The 18,025-nt window shown below is 39.6% G+C and overlaps 1 protein-coding gene across 2 annotated transcripts in view; it reads left to right on the top strand.

The window, feature by feature from the left end:
* The first annotated feature begins 3,879 nt into the window (after nt 1-3,879).
* LOC135502519 (neural cell adhesion molecule 1-A-like) overlaps nt 3,880-18,025 on the top strand; it is a 111,690-nt gene continuing 97,544 nt past the window's right edge. For both annotated transcript variants that reach the window (XM_064795435.1, XM_064795436.1), the window contains exon 1: nt 3,880-3,955. In XM_064795435.1, coding sequence (XP_064651505.1) covers nt 3,901-3,955 — 55 coding nt within the window. In that variant the 5' untranslated portion in view covers nt 3,880-3,900. The remainder of the gene's footprint in view (nt 3,956-18,025) is intronic.

Genomic DNA, 18,025 nt, shown 5'->3' on the forward strand with positions numbered 1-18,025 from the left:
TTATTGAGACGACATAGTTAACCTTCGATCTGCTTTTGTTTTCTTGCTTTCAAATGATAAATATCGGTTATCAGCTGAGGGTATAGACTATATAGACTATAGAGGGTATAGATTATTGATAGATTGTCTGAAGCATGAAAGATCGAACTCGAATAGGTCCGATTTTGAAAACCAATATCATGAGTGTTGACCTTACTCTATTCGTCGATAGTTGCCCGGGTCATTTGAAGATTGTCGTTTGTTTTTTTCGAGTTGGCATTGTAAGCTTTTTTCCACTATTCTGATGTGTGATAGTGAGGTCACATCGTTACGCTAAACAACACTTCTCCATGTGCCTGAAATTGTTTGACACAAAAAACACCTCAACTGTTCTACTGTGTTAAAATGAATATCGGGCAAAGACTTCATAGCTTTTGAACTTAAACGTGTTAATGGCTGTCCTCCCTCAATGTCGCTGTGGAAATCGTTGAGTGTCGGTGAGAGTGATAAAGCCTCTCTTCGCCCTTTACAAAAAGTCCGTCCAAACTTTTAATAATTGTGACCCGAGTACGCTTTTTAAAGCAATTGGGCAATAAATTAAGGTCGTGACTACTGATTCTCGGCCCAGGATATATCGTTTTTTTCAGAGAAGAAAATAAACGCTTGTCTAAAGTTCTATTATCTGGGAAGTGGAAGGACAAAACATATCCAAAATCTGTACAAATTTTCTGATTCACCTGAGTGGACTATGACACATTTTGATAAGGCCACTGTCATAAATCATGATATTGTGGTTATCGAAAAACATAATTAACCTTTCGATCCTCATTTGCTTTGTTTTCTTGCTTTTGACTGATGCGTTTCGGCGAACAGTTGACATCATGAGTGTTGACCTAGTTTTCATAAATACACATTAGAATAGTGGAAAATAGTGAATGTACTCATCAAAATGTCACAAAATAAACCAAGAATTTTCCCCTAATGTACATATTGAGGCGGTGAATTGGCATGATGAACACACGAAAAACTTTTAATTATTGTGACCCGAGTAGGCTTTTTAAAGTAATTGTGCAATACATCAAGGTCGTGACTACGGATTCTCGGCCAAGTATATGACTGTATCGTTTTTTTCAGAGAAGAAAATAAACGCTTGTCTAAAGTTCTATTATCTTGGAAGTGGAAGCACAATACATGTCCAAAATCTATACACAGTTCAGATAACGTGTTGTTATTTTATGTTAATTTCATCACACTGACTATTAGTCCATTCTTAAACAGTATGATTTCTGTTGGACAGACAGTAAATCACAATTGTAGGTCAGTAACCTAACACTTTCGTTATTTTAGGATCACACCGGGATCACTAAGCGCAACATAATATACCGCCATCAACCTTAAGAAGATCAGTCCACATTTTGTTGATTGTTTTGTAGCAGATTTGGCTGGTAATGTGATGAGATACAAGATTGACATAATTAATGTAACATGATCGATATCTCTGAGTGTTTAGGCTTTACATATGAGTCACACGTAAATACTTTCACTTTTAGGAATACCACGTATTGTCCCTTTGTTTATTTTTCTGATAAATGTAGTAAAGTCAAGCTCTCTCCACTTGCTAGTTCAAACATTGTGAGGATCAACGCATAGAGGGCTAACTCGAGTCAAATCGGAGTCAACATATTTCAATGCTTTCCTGTGCAATACATGGAAACTACTAATCTAACTGGAGGTAACTGGGCAGCTAACCGAGAGCTTGGTAAAATTTCCCTTTAGAATACAAATGGCCCTTTAATCAATTTACCACTTGACTATATTATGCACATAGAAAAGTTGCATATTGCATGGTCTTAAATGTTATGTCCGCATTCATTGTTTGAGGCGCTGGAGATAAAACTACTGGACGGAATTATTTGAATTCTTTGTCTTTCTCTCTCTCAAGGCCAAACACAATCTTTTCACTTTAGTAACCATGGTAGCGAAATATTTTTTTGTATTCTGTGTATATTGACGTAGTGCACTGAATTCGGATATTTTCCGCTCTGTACGGTTGATTTTTGACAGATTTTAATGAATTGTTTAGGTGATTATTTTTTGTGCTTATCTACTCATGTACCACGAATAATGATCTGTCGACTCTATCCTACTCCTCGATATTTGCCGGGGTCATTTGACGATTTTCGTTCGTTCTTTCACGTCGGCATTGCAAAAGCTTTCTTCCACCATTCTCACCATTCTGAGGTGTGATAGTGAGGTTACTACGTCATTACGCAGAACACCCCCTCCCCCATGTGCCTGATATCGTGTAATACAAAAAAGCTCTTCAGCTGTTCTACTGTGTTAAAACGAAGATCAGGCAAAGACTTCAGAGCTGTTGAAATTAAACGTGTTAATTCTTCGATACTGATTTTGGATGGGCATTGAAAAGTCATTACAATTTGAGGCGCCAGCCCAAAGTTATTAATTCTTCAATCCTAATTTTGAGACACCAGCTCAAAGTCATTAATTCTTCAATCCTGATTTTGAGACACCAGCTCAAAGTCATTAATTCTTCAATCCTGATTTTGAGACTCCGGCTAAAAGTCATTAATTATTCAATCCTGATTTTGAGACACCAGCTCAAAGTCATTTATTCTTCAATCCTGATTTTGAGACACAAGCCCAAAGTTATTAATTCTTCTATCCTGATTTTGAGACACCAGCCCAAAGTAATTTATTCTTCAATCCTGATCTTGAGACACATGTGCACAGTCAGTAATTCTTCGATAATGATTTTGCACGGACGTGGATCGGAGAAATCAAAACAATTTGAGACACCTGTCCAAAGTCAGTAATTCTTCAATACTAATGTTGGACGGATGTGGAAAAAATCATCAATAGTTGAGACACATGCTATTTTCATATGATTGGCAGTTCTTCCGGACTACAAGCTTAATGGATCTGATCCTGATATACGGTTCACATAACACATCCAGCGCAATAGACATTTACTGGCATCAGCTTGGAATTGTGTGTAGATATGATTGAACTGTGTTCATATTGATAATTCAACTGCATCTTTACAATTGTATTGTACGCGCCGGTCACCGATCCAATGGTTGACCGCGCTCAACGTTGCTTAACTTCCACTCTGGGGCCAACGCGCCAACCACTGGGCCATAAAGGAATTCCCTCATGGCCGGCGGGTTAAGCCGTGCCATATACCTGGGGGTACTATACAACAATGATGTTTTAAATTCTAACGTGAATCCGTTCGGATATAAAAAACACACGTTAACTTAGTGGTAGGCCATCACAACGACTTTGAATACGACATTATTTGTTTCATCTCATGCAAGAGGTCACGTCACGCCGAGTGTGGATATTCCACCAGTTACCAGTTATATTTTAAAAACTTATAAATTTGGCACGAAAGTGCCAAAACCTATGATTGAAGGTAAAATAAAATACCTTTTATAACTTAAGCATGTTTAACAGGTAACGATGCAGACATAACATTTACGAAGTACTCTAGACGGCCACGCCTAGGTATGAACAACAATGGGTTAATCCGTTGTTCTTATGACTAATCATATCATGATATGGTGCTTAATTCGAAATTTGATAATGTTATTTCCGAATGATGGACTTTAAGTTCCTTTACTCGTACTTCATGTTCGAGTGATTTATGTTACTGGCCTGGTTGAAATAATATAACTTTCAAACATTTTGACCACTGCATCGTACAATTAGGTCAATCGATATAAATGCTTTCCAAATGATATAGACATCGATCGGTAGTTTTTGTTTGCTCTGTGTAAAGATAAGTGTTTTTTCCCAAATATAGTGGATCAGTAGGTCACCCTATCTTAGATGTCTTTTGTTTTCTGAACCAATTTCTCTCATTCGGTTTCAGGACTTTCACAAGGATACGCTGAAAATATGGAGAACCGAGTCGCACTATATTTGGTGACGCTACTGGTTATTGCACATACCGGTAGGTATTAATGTACATACTCATTGGTACAATATGTCATTACTAAATTCCAAGAGGTTGCCCAGGTTATGATATTTTCACGGCCATTTAGCTTGACTTACAACAAGTTTAGCACAACTACGTCTCTCTGCCCTTAATTATTTTTCCGTAAGGACGCCCGTTTTAGCCCTTTGTTGGGTTCATTTTATCAAGATTGCCTAGGGATTATGAGGGATTAGCCGTTCAGTTTGTGTATCTCGGGAATATTTCCTCCCCACTAAAGAAATAAAAGATGAAATATTGTGCAGCGTCGCTTTTGGGAATGAAAAAGTTCACCAAAAATATATATCTATCACAAATACCTCTTTTAAATTTTGAAATTGAATGAGGAATAACGATTTTAGAGCAATAAAAGTAAGGCATTTTTGTCGATATCGCGGTTCTCACCGTTTGATTATTCGCCGTGGTTTGCCGATCAGTTAGCGTCCCCCCGCCTTGAGCAATTCGCAGTGTTTTGCGCATTAAGAGCGCTGATAGGGAGGATAGCTGATCTATGGAACAGCTTCCTTGCTATTGTTTGGTGTTTCCCGACCGAAGACTCACGCTTCGGTCGGGGACAATGTTCGATCTTGAAGGAAGATAAAACAAAATCCGAAGCGGGATCAAGGGCTCCAGAAACCTAATGCGCATAGTATAATCATCTATGACAGATTATGAGGAAAAAATGCTTTAGAACTGAAAAAATCCGCGATCTTTGTGGGTAGGTTATGCTTTTGAAAATATTATCCACGAAATATACAGAAAAATTAAAGTATCACAAAATGTTTCGTTTCATGATATAATGCAACTATTTCTACTCAGCCCGGGTAATCAAAATATCGAGTTCCGGTGTAAAAGGAGTGGGCGTCCTAGGAATGCAGGGCCCTATACAATAGCTGTGTCTTGTCAACGAATGTGGTTAAAGGTTTGGTTAGGGTTAGCTACATAAACTTCAGCAAAGAAACTCGGCGACTCTATTTACTTTAGCAAAAGGACCTGACTTAGATTCCGGGGGACTTGCATTTCTTTAACACCGGGCATTAAGTGCCATGTCCAGGTTCCGAGCCGTCTGGTACTTGTATTCCTGAATTCCGAGTCCTTCAATAATTTCCTCGCAATAATGGCTGTTCCGCGGCATACCTAAAAATATGTATTTAACAGACGCGTACATGCGGATCTAGAGATATAGGGCCTTTTATATGGGCTGATTTCAAGCACCACAACTCTGCTTGGGCGGCGTGATGAAGCAAAAGATCATGAAGCAAGCATGAACATCAAAAGCTTTTCACTTATTGCAGCCTATACGTCGGAACTTTTAACGTGAATATTCATACATCGTATTCCCAAGATCCCAGATCCGAATGCATAAGTCGAATTATAATTTTTTTCGTGTTTTTGAAGGAAGGGATTGATCCGGGGCGGTCTTACATTTCCGTCGAACAAACTACCCAAGTGGCCGATATTCATAAAAGCCTGCTAAGCATAGTTGGCAACTATTTTTGACCCTAGTTGGATACTTAGTGTTATTCATAAAACCCCGCTAAGCTTAGATTGGTGCTCAGTTGTCTTCTAACTTTAGAGGTGCTCTGGGGTACCTCTATTGCCAGTACCAGCACGCTTCGTCACATGCCAGTAGGCCTACCACCAAGAAGCCAGTGCCACCAAGATGAAGTCCGACCTTGGATGGCAAACCCTGCAAGAGAGAAGCTTTGTTGGAAGAATTTCGCTGTTCTATAAGTGTGCACGTACATGACCTAGTTGCGCTGGGTGAGGCTAGATACGGAGTGTTTCAAGAAGGTTATTTTCCAGTAAATGTTTACAACTTAGAGTGCATTCGCCAACTCTATTAATCGATCATCCACGTGGTACAGCACATGGAATTGAGAAATAAACTGGTTAACCCTTTCCGGACCTAATATTTTGACATTTTGTAGGGAAACTATATATTTCACATTAACCTTTTAAGGGCTGATTGGCATCGTTGAGGAAATGTGAGGAAATCACTCAAAGCATTATTTACCCTTTCTGGACCCAATAATTGGACTTTTTGAGGGAAATTATATTTCAAATTTAACCCCTGGCATTAACTCTTTCTCGTCCCAATGTTTTGACATTTGCCGTATTAACCATTTTCTTGTCCCCTTTCCTTTTTAATAGGACTGATCGGCACATGTGAGCAAATCACTCGAGCAGTATTAACCCTTTCTGGACCTAAGAATTGGAGTTTGTTAACCCTAGGTTTCCTCAGCATTTTCAGTCGGCATTTAGTTTATTGACATTTTAACCCGTTAGTCATTAACCCATGGGGGCTTGGGATGGGGGGGGGGGTTCTGGGTTCAATGGTGCCGTCAACAAATTTAAGCCTAACATCAAGGTTTGTTCTGAGATAAGAAGTTTATTTATTTAAAACATTATTCAAACATAGCTCCGAATACTTCACAGATGCCGTTTTGGTAGCTATTTCATAGCTCCTTATGGAATCCAGTGTTTGTGTAATAGGAAAATCATCACCAGAAGACTGGATGAAGCCGCAAATATCACTTTTCTTTTCGGTGCTTCTCCCAATCTGAATTTGGCGCCACAATGTTTTACTTCAGCTTCAATCACATGACTGTCACGTGCTAAACGCTGGCCATGTGCTTTTCTATTTATAAGCCAACCTTCTTGAAACACTCCGGATCTAGCCTCACCCTAGTTGCGCTGCTAATTCCATCGCGGGCTTCCATCAACTGCAACGGTCCAGAATTACCCACCATCAATACGCATACATTAATTCGTTTACCTGGCTCCTGAAACCTCGAGGAGTTAACGGTAACACTGTTTCATAGATTGGATTATTATTGTTGTCTGTTTTATCTGTTTCCTGAAGCCTCGAGGGGTTGTTGGTAAGACTCATTTATTGGATTATTGATTGTTTTATCTGGTTCCTGTAGCCTTTATTTTGTTAACATTAACAACGTTTATTGATTGTTTGACATGTTTGAGATTGTGTACCACCTATTACCGATCTTGACCCACTAAGCGTTAAGGTTGACTTCATGGCATGCGAATTCGCATCTAGCATCTACACCTGGGTAGCACAGTCCTTCATGTCATAGGGGCAAAGTCACTGGCGACCCTTGATTGTTCAAGACGAAAATAACACAAACATGGACACAGTTGTGTTTTAGTGCATCATCATAACAATGTACGTGTAACTGACTTTAGCCTTGCATTGTAAAGTCAGAGTGGAATGAAATATTGCTTGTTGGCCCCAAAAGGATGAATTACGTTATTCTTACAGAGGCAAAAAAGGTGACTGGCAGTTGCGCAGTTTTTGCCAATGCCTCATTTGTTGGTAAGCCAACGACATTTTATATTTAAAAGGGTGGGAGGAGCTATATCTCGGGGTAAGTCATACCTCCATGACCTTACATCTAGGTATCTGGTGTAATTACACCATTCTTAAATGCACGGCTTATTTGTGTTTACACCTTTGAACATTTGATCCGATGTAAAAGAAATGCAAGTCCCCCCGGAATCTAAGTCCGGTCCTTTTGTTAATGTGAATAGAGTCGCCGAGTTCCTTTGTTGAAGATTTTGTAGCTAACCCTAAACCACCATTAACCACAATCGTTGACAATACACAGCTATTGTATGGGGCCCTGCATTCCTAGGACGACCATTCTTTTACACCCGTCAATGATTGCAGGGTCAGACCTAGAGCCCGGCTCAAGATGGCGCTTGTTGGAACTCTCCTTATTATCTATATCATAATACTAAAAGGCGGCTCGATAAAGTGCCGTTTGGGGGTAGTGTTTCGTCTCGAAATTTTGCACGTTTGCAGGTGATATGTTATCCTGACGCAACGTTATGTTTATTTTCGGAAATTTACTTCAGCGGAGCAGTAATGATCGATTTTTAATCGGACACTGTCAATTCTCCTTACCACTCACAGAAGCCAAGTCATTGCTGTTTAGTTATGCAGGGGCTTAATCAATTACCTGCACTCTCTGTGGGGTGGCTAACATTACATGTTGAACAGCTGGCTGTAGGGGGATGATTGGAACAGCATGTACCTGTTGACCTGCTGAACCAAGGTTAATGCTATTTTCAATCCACGATTGCAGTTCACCTGATCTTCGAGATTTCGCGGGGAAAGAAATTGTAAACAAACGCATGTGTGCAATTCAAATGTAAACAAAAATGTATTTTGGTACTTTTGGTTGCTGGACTTGGGTTTTCCCGCAGTAAGGAGCTGGGGTCAAATTGGTGGTCTATTGTTTATGGGTGCTGTGTTAGCCAGTGCTAGCCCTTGATTATGAAGGGATTTTCAAATGAAGGTTACCATGGTCTGTTTATGTGCTCACCACAGCTTTCAATACTTAATGTATCTGAAGAGGCACTCTGAACTTGGCATGGCCTTATCAAGGAGCTGCTCACGGTGCTGAACTTCTAGCTTGCCTGTCGCCTAAGTGCCTTGCCGGAGATCATGCTACATGTAGGAGGAGCACGCATTTTAAAGTTATAGTACATGTAGTGATAGTGCAATTGGTCCGAGCCATTTTGAGGTCGACATGTGAAGGCCTATCTGGGTTCTCCTTCTTCTCCGTATAAAAAGGGGCATATTGCTGACTAAGGAACGAGGCATATTCACATTGCCTCATCATCTCTATCGGACCAATTGATATACTTTTATGTGCACGCATACAGCACGCCACAGGGTCCGAGTATGTGGACAAATGGTTGGTTTAATTTACCCTTCGATATTGCTCCTTTGATATTGCATTAGGTTTTCATTGCAATTCCATCTATTCAAGGTATAGCCCATTTGAACCTGCCTGCACCACGGGTATAGTGCTAGTACCGGTATACTCTGTAATCATAGACGAATTTACCGGAGTTCACACTTGCACAAGTTTATTTCACTTCACGTATCTATTATGTATCAGTTCATGATTTACGGAAGAACTTATTTGAATCTTGAATTCTGAATCTTTGTGGAGATTAGAATCACACTGTAAACACTAACCACGTTGTCAGTGTCACTTTTTCATAATTTTTGATTGCTATCGCCATCCTGCGGCCATTTAAAAAACTCTCGCTGATGCTATTTATAGCACCATGACCAGCTTACCCTGAGGGCTGGAAAGTATCATAACAACATACCGGTTTCATCAATGAGGCCATGCTTGCGTTCCGTAATGCTCAATTGATAGGCATTCGTATATCATATCGAAATCAAACTCTGTATAGGTGGCTTATACAGTGCGTATCAAAAAAAGGTAATCCGATTACAGATGGTTAAAATGCCAAATCTATGGATTTTGACATTTTCCAAATTTTGGCAATCCATGAAAGGAAGGCTGATATTTTATTCCGGAATAACTGGAAGGATAATCCCTTACTTTTTATACACCCAAACCTTCAACATGCCCTCCTTCCCTTTCGACACACAGCTGGCAGTGACTGAGCATGTGTAAGGATGTAAACTCCGGTTCCAAGACAGGCGCCAACACTGAGGAAATCAATATACCATATTTGCCTACCAAGAATCAATAAGAAATTCATACTTCTTGGCGTTTCTAAAATTAGGTTCCTGGCGAAGTATAAATCAATATATATCAGCCGTTTTCTTGGCCATCAACGGTCAATGACGGGTCAATATTAATCTCTAGCAAAATGTTAAATTATTAAATCCATATTTCTCGGCCTTTCTAATATATGGTTCCTGGCAAAATGCAAATCAATATCATCCGATATGTCAATTAATATCTTGAAGTATTCTCGGTGTTTCTAAGATTAGGTTCCTAGCAAAATTTAAATCAATATTATCCGATTTCTTGTCCGTCAACGATCAATGATGAGTCAATACTAATTTCAGTTTCCTCGCTAAATATTAATCAATATCATCCGATATGTTAATCAATATCTCGAAGTATTTAAGAAACGTCCAACTGCACCAAGGTTTTGTTCTTCTGTTCTTCTTTTCAAACGTGATACTACACTTGGTTCTTCCTTTCCTTACGTACAACTGCAACCTACAACATACAACTTTTACCTTTCTCTCTCGGTTATAATGCAAAACAAGTATTTCAGATAAACTGTTGTCGCGTATATTCGACTGTTGACTTTACTCAGTTACTCAGTTCAGACTACACACACACGGGGCGATCTCGGGCCTTCTCACTGCGATGTCTCCATTGTCTAGTCACCCTAACCATCAAACTTCACCAGGACTCACTGGATCGTATCTTCAGGATAGCCCCTTATAAGGAGTCCGACGGAAGACGTTTACTCAATCATCCCACTCGATCAGGACCCCGCCCAACACATGTGTCCTGGACAGCTCGTCTGGTCATATCCGGGTCATTGCGCAAAGCATCAACTTATTGTCGAATACGGCCCTGCAAATCGTCAAGATCCCGGGGAGGAGTTGTGAACACTTTGTTTTTAAATGTCCCCAAAGGAAATGAAAACATGGTTTTGGTTGCTTCAATGTTCTCTTATGATCGCCCAGTGCGCCTCCTGCCAGAATTCCCCTGTTGCGGTTGAGGCTAATACCATGCTCTCGATATTTTTTAACATTCGCCCACTGACAGATGGTTTTGGCTGATGGAGGCTCTCGTGGCGGGAAACGTTGCCTTAAAGCAACCTTGCAACATGTGATTATTTCCTAGAAAGACCAAACCTCCATCTAAACTACCAATGATTAATTCCTGTTCTATCGCACTTGACGTGAATTTGCTAGTAATTCTAGATGATAGCTCTAACACATCTGTAAATAGGTTAATATTGGTGGAGCTGTCCTGAATAAGCAGTGAAATCAGTGGTTGTGCAGCCCTACGCCCGATTAAGGGTACAAATTGCGCTTATATTTACCATATCTGTATAATATAATTGAATGAGGTTTTTAGCAGAAAATGGTATATTAAAGTAATAGTCTATAGTCGGCTTTTTATTGCAGTATGTTTGTTCTCTTTCTGGTTTATCAGTTAATCAAGCGCTATCAGCGTGTGGTCGGAAAAATCGATATCAGCACCAGGACGTCAAGGGGTAGATCCTAGCTCCAGGAAACGCCTTAGGTCTCGTTAGGGAGTTTTTCCCAAATGTACGCAATGATGACGTATCCCATTAACAGGACGTAACATCTATTTTAAAATGCGTTTCCAAAGTGATTGCATGAGGACAACCAATTTGTGTCGTATATCACTGGAAACGTCCGATTCCCCTAATTCTGCAGAATGTTAAATCGGGCATTTTATTTCTTTGAATAAATCATAAGCGTCGCATTTTCTCCTAGCTCTGTTCACCATCCCATGTGGATTTTTTGCCAATTTAACCGGACAATCACGAAAAACCCCAAATATTCTTCCTGCATAATTCTTACAGTGACCATTCTACAATGAAAGACAGTTGGTTACGCTACACAAAAATCTTTTAAAAAACGAGGGTCAACTATTGAACTTTTGAGACATGTTGAATTTTGCACAAATCAGCGAAAAACGCACCAACTGGCACTGGACGGCATTTCAACAGGGGGCTGACGCACATCCCAAGTTCAGTGTACATATACGTCGGCAACAACAGTAAAATGCGTAGTTTCTTGTTAGACGCCTATTGAGTAGCGCTCCAGGTTTCAGAAACTCCAAAAAAACATGTCGTTGCCAAAACAACTGCTAAATCAACACTGGCGTACTGTGAGGACCAAGAAATCAATGATATTTTAGGAACTACGGGTTGGCCGCGCATATGAATACACAAAAGTCCCTAATGAGACCTTACAAGTGCATCGTTCCACGTGGAAAGAGTTGATGCGTGGAGAGCTAACTCGGGTCAAATCGGAGTCAACATCGATAAAAGCGCGATAATTCAGTCAGATTTTGAATTTTTCCCTTTTTTGTGCAATCTGTTGATGGAAACTACTTATGTAAAATAGGAGGTGGCTGGGCAGCCCGCAGCTGGGTTATATTGCCCTTAATAATGCCAATGATCCTCTAAGACTGCCAGAAAGTTATGCAAAATCACTGACGGCAAAACACATTGAAACCTGTATCAAACACATCAGACAGACACATTGAATGCATGGGATCGACATTATCAAATTTCGAAGTAAGCACCAAAGATCAATTAGTAAATTGCAACATTTACGGCATTTTGTTCCGGCATTCTTGCCGCGTAATGTCCAAAAACTAATTTTTTTGTTATATTTTTATTTCGTTCTTTTTCACAATGTATCGGTGAACTATGATGCAACAAAATTTTTTCGCTTTTATTAGAAAATTTCTGCTAAATTCTTTATTTTTAAGATTAAGTTTACTTCCTGCAGGTAATTGCTTATGTCAAACAGCTGGCGACCTTTGAGAACTCCCCATATGGTCATGGTTCAATTACAATGATATGCAGAGGGTTGTTCAAGGGCTGTGTGTTGCAACTGATTCCCAAAGAAACCTAACATGAAATGATTCAACCGGATTTAAATTTTGGATAGGCTCACAAAAGTGGGAAGTGTTCACTTAGAAACCCATCGAATTGTGTCATGTTCACAATAGGATATCTGTTGTGGGTTAATTTAACTGTATTTGCATGTCCCTTTGGTCAACTCGAGCTCATACTTGAGGAATGCGGGTCTTAACCCTAACCCTAACCCAACACAGATATATGATCAACTACATTTTGCATACTCTGCTGAAAACCGCATTTAAACATCTTTTTTTATCTCCGTGATAGTTTTTGAAATCGGTGGACATTTACTTTCTGGTAGGACACTGTCATGACCGTCCGCTATGTTTAGTGGTGTTACCACAGCGGACAGTCACACAGGTGCACACATGTAACCGTAGCCGTCAATTCTTCCATTTTAAGTCATTTTATAGAACACTTATGATCAAGTGCTCGTAATCACATCTTCTATTCTGGTTTAAATGCTTCACAACACAGCCCGTGCAACAATCTCGACAACTAAAAGCAATTATGGTAGAAAAGCGCAAATTGTGCCATTGACTTGGCATAGAGCTACAATTATTATTATTGATTTATCTGCTTATTCAGGACAGCTTCATCAATATAAACCTATTAACTGGTGTGTTTAAGCTATCATCTAGAAATCAGGACAACCAACAAATCTATATAGAGCGCCACAGAACATGAAACATTTGCGGTTGACTCTGTCTGTGCTCTCAATATGAACTTTGATGTCTGTGTTTTCTTCATGGCCGTTTCTTCATTCATTCCTTTGACATGCCGGTAATTTAGACTGCCAATGAAGCTTGGCCTGAATTTCATGTCTATAAGTCTAATATTGACATCGTTGAACAGAACGAGTGTGGATCAACGGCCCCAACACCTGCCAACCAACATGATGATTACGGCTATGGCTGGCGCAATCGGACAGAATTCAGAATTACGCCACGGCATAAATCGGAATTATGGTGCACCATAAATCGACAAATCAAAACCTCGCATCTCGTGAATTATGCCGCAGCATAAATAGGAATTGTGGACGGAAGTGTCATTTATGGAGGACGAAAGTAAATCGGAATTGTGGTGCACCATAAATCAACCAATCAAAACATCGGATCTCGTGAATTATGCCGCGGTATAAATAGGAATTGTGGACGGAAGTGCCGCACCATAAATAAAACGATTGCCACTTTCTGATTGGTCGAATTATGCCACACCACAATTCCTATTAATGCCGTGGCATAATTCTGAATTCTGCCGTGGCATAATTCACGAGATCCGATGTTTTGATGGGTTGATTTATGGTGTACCACTCTTCCTATTCATGCCGTGGCATAATTCTGAATTTCTCCACTCGCGCCAGCCATATACGTCAATTGACGATCTCGTGCCTGTTGTCTCAGTGCAGACGTTAATGAAAGCATCGAGTGGAAAAACCTACAGCCCAAGATTGCTATTTTGCGAGTTTGCAGAGGGAATTTCTATGAATATACCGGGTATACTTTTGAAAAATAAGTATTTTTAATTCTTGATCGCGTTCAAGAATTTTAGTTCTTCCCCCACAAAGCAGTTTTCCCTGAAAATTCCAAAAATCTTGACTTCACCGATCGAAACCATACTAGAAACGGCCGACTAAAAATATTTCGATACGATATAAAAAATGGATTGCCTTCGTGTCGGGTGATTTAACGAATGTCACGCCCAAGTGTGCTTTCATACGCATTGTCATCCCCCCCCCCCCCACACACACACACACTTCCTGTGTATATGCATGTAATACTTTTGAACGATTCCTTAGCAACCATACTCACACAACCAGCGAAGCGACAAAGCCGTCAAGCCTCTAGTCTCTAAATATCACAGAGATAAAATAAGGTAATTGAATGCGGCATTGTATATTTTGTTGGTCGTGCATCAAAGCCAAAAAAATGATGGTCATAAAGCACCATTCATAGGCTTATGTGAATTTTTTGAATAGGCACATGAACTAAAAAAGGTGATATTTGGACCTTTTTGGTTCACTCTAGGGGAGTTTATTCAATATCATACTGTCCGTCGTCCATCATCCTTATCTTATTTCAAAAACTATGGCACGTTTTTAAGCAGTGGGACTGTGAACTTGAAACCCCCAGGTCAGGTAACCTTTGACAGCGAATTTCGGTCCGATTTGAACCTTGAATTGGCCACCAGGGGGGAAAAACTGAAAAAAGTCAAAAGTGCAATACCTCCCTTTATTTATAATCATACTGTGTACATTGTGTTTACTTATTGAATGCATGCATTTTTTAATATATTGTGAAGCGCTATAAAAATGGTTTTAATAATAATAACAATAATCAATATTATTAATTGAAGGGTATAGAAGCAGAGTGGGCTAACCCCATTTTTTCCGAATTTGTGTTATGACCATTCTATGCAGCACTGTGGATGCCCTTTATACATAACAGAGAAGTCTTACCCATAGTATTTCCATGACCAAGGTTTAAAAGATTAACGATATTTTGAAAATGTCTTTGGGGTTTTTATTTACCCAAAATAACTTTAAAAAACTATCACCTCAAAAATAAAGGAAATGGTTTAGCCCAATTTGCTTCTAAGCCATTCAGCTATTATCAATGACTTGTTTTTATGGTAGGTACTCCGAGCGAGGATACATCACATATCTGTCCTACGGGTTTTAAAGTTGACCTACTTTTCAATATCACATAAGTCAATTGGATAAATTGGCCGTTTGAGTACAACTATGGAACGTTACCTAATCACTTAAGCTATGAACTTGAAACATGATCACCTATGCCAGATAACCTCCAACGCCGAAATTCTGTTTGATCTGCTTCTCGACTTGGCCACCAGAGGCCAAAACTGAAAAGGTAGAAAGTGCAATATCTTGCTTATTAGCGAATTCATTTCTATCATATTTTTATGAACGTTCTCCTAGCAATGATACAACACATGTCTTTTCATTTGACCTACTTTTCAAGGTCAAATAGATCAAATGGCAAAAGTTTCCGTTTGAGTGTAACAATGACACGTTTTTTTATCGCTACGGCTAACACCTTGAAAGTTGGTACACATGACCCTCCGGGTCAGATAACTTCTTACACCGAATTTAGGTCCAATATGATTCTTGACTTTGATCATTAATGACCTATTTTGGGAAGCGCTATTTTTCACAGGTTTCTGGAAATCCGACCTTTTTAACAAAGTCGGAGAAATGTCGGATAAATCAGATGTAAAGTTAGAGGAACCATTGCTAAATCGGAAAAAGCCACCTAGTTGTGTTTAATTTACAGCCTGGTTAACTTTCGAAACATGTTTTGCAGGACAATTGCTGTTCATTATAGAGAGATGTCCTGATTTGAGAGGTCAAATTGAATAAAGGCAACCAATTCGAGACCAATACTAGTGTCCAAGCCAAATACCATCACTCGGGTGTAGTATGATACCTCAGAAATCCCACTCGAGTGGTTTCGTGCATTACCCAACCGATTTATGTATGTATATATTGTGAACTAAAGATATAATTCTTATCTATTCCTTTGCCAGGGCAGGGCTGGTGACCGTCCGTTACGTCATGAACCTCGACTTGTTATTTCGGTATAGCACCAGAGAACTAAATTGCCCACATGAGAATGATAATACTGGGTTGCTAGGAATCCTAGGTATTTTGAAGCCCTTTTGACCAAAGCCCTTACAGGGTCTCAAAAAAAGGCTTCAAAATAGCCTAGAAAACCCCTAAGAACCAGCCACCCCAGTATTATCATTCTCAGGGAATACTACAGCTCAATCGGTTAATGTAATCATGACTTACTGTATTCCAACAGAAAGTACAGGTCAAGAGCTTTCCAAGGATACCTCATTTGCAAATATCCATTGAGAAATGGCAGAGAAATTGACCCAATGCCCCTGCATGTGCCACACTGAATGAGAGATCACATGACAGCTGTGACGCGCATAATCAATAGGCGCTTTTATCTATCAATCTTGACGGCCTGTTAGGTTGAATTGAGGACATAGCAGTCAGTTGGCCGCGCCCCCATTTCCGCGTAATTCTCTCTGCGCTATGACGTCACTGCATATCATTACGAGCTCATTATCGCGTACATCCAGGCGTGAAAAATATGAAGTCGGAAATCGATCCTAAACTTGCCAAAATCTTTCTGAATGACATGTAAACGGAACATATTATTCTGGATGAAACATTAATTAGTAGTTTCATTAAGAAAAAAGTGTAAAAAGTCCTGAGGTTTGCTGTTTACGTGACTTTGAACAGCGGTCGTCGCCCGAAAATTTGCAATTTTTTCACGTAATTTTGTTGAATAAATGCACCTAACTCATCAAAACATCGCGCGTGCTCAGAAGTAATGATTGATATTTATTGTTATATGTATCTTTGACTGAATAACACGATAGTAAAAATGATTATTTCTGTCGCACGGCTGGAAAATACGTTTAAGTTGCCTCTGATTTTTGTCAGAAAATGTTGCAGCCGGATTTAGGTTCCGACCACACCCGAAGTTGAGCCGAAGAGGCCCGAACACGAGGATCGCCACCATCGCTACAAAACGTGTTCTAGAATACTGATTATGAAAACTTGTCCAATAGCCCATCCTGCCGTCCCATCCCTCCTTTCATGAGACCACCATTGCCCAAATTTAATGACAAAATGATGCAAAGAAGAAACTTAACATTAAAGATAACTAATCCTCTCTTCTGCATCTTGAAACTCTTTAACAGTGAAACGCTAACATTGAAACAAGAACACCAATAACAAACAGACAGTCAATTGTTGAAGGGTGTAAAACACAATGCCAAATTCAAATTCTTGCAAGTGGTGCTGTTGAACTTTTCAAGTGGAAGGAATCAAACTTATTTTCATTCGTGACGTTATTTGCTAATGATTGTTTACACCATTCAACAGCTTGACATGTTCATCAAACCCGATTGACTGGAGAAGTGAAAGTATTAGCTGAAAGATAAAGCAGATTTTTCCTGAATGACAACAGCATGGATGTACAATTACAACAGTCAAATTGATGACAAACTTCAAGTTAAACCAATCACAATCTTGCAGGAAGATGTCCTGTAACAGGTTAAGTTTACACCTTTAACACTGGCATTGGTCATGCTGCTCAAATTACATACTTTATCAGCTTTTTGGTATAATATTTTACTAATACAGCAACTCTAAAAATGAGATGATGGCAAGTTCTGTGCGCGATGTCTGGCACATAATAACTCTTGTGGGGGTACTGATGAGGCTATTCCCGGCTTTATAAGCATCATTGATGGCTTGGAAGCCCGTTCAGACCCAGGCCAGGGTCAGGGAAAATAAACTATCCATCCAAAGGTCGTCCAAAATTACCAGACAATGCCTATTATTGAGCCATGTCACCTAGTAGGCCCTGGTGTTTTGGACCGTGAAGATCCACATTGTAATGTGTATATAATTTCTTTTCCTGAACTATGGCAGCCTTTTACAGGCAAATCTGGCAAAAAAGTGCCTAAACATAGGCAACTAAAATTACCAAACAAACAAAAGATATATCATCATGAGAAAGTTTATTTTCACAGAGGATATACAGAGAAATTTCTGAAGAATCAGCCGGA

The sequence above is a fragment of the Lineus longissimus genome, chromosome 18 (assembly GCF_910592395.1).
Source record: "Lineus longissimus chromosome 18, tnLinLong1.2, whole genome shotgun sequence".
In the NCBI taxonomy this organism is placed as follows: Eukaryota; Metazoa; Nemertea; class Pilidiophora; order Heteronemertea; family Lineidae; genus Lineus; species Lineus longissimus.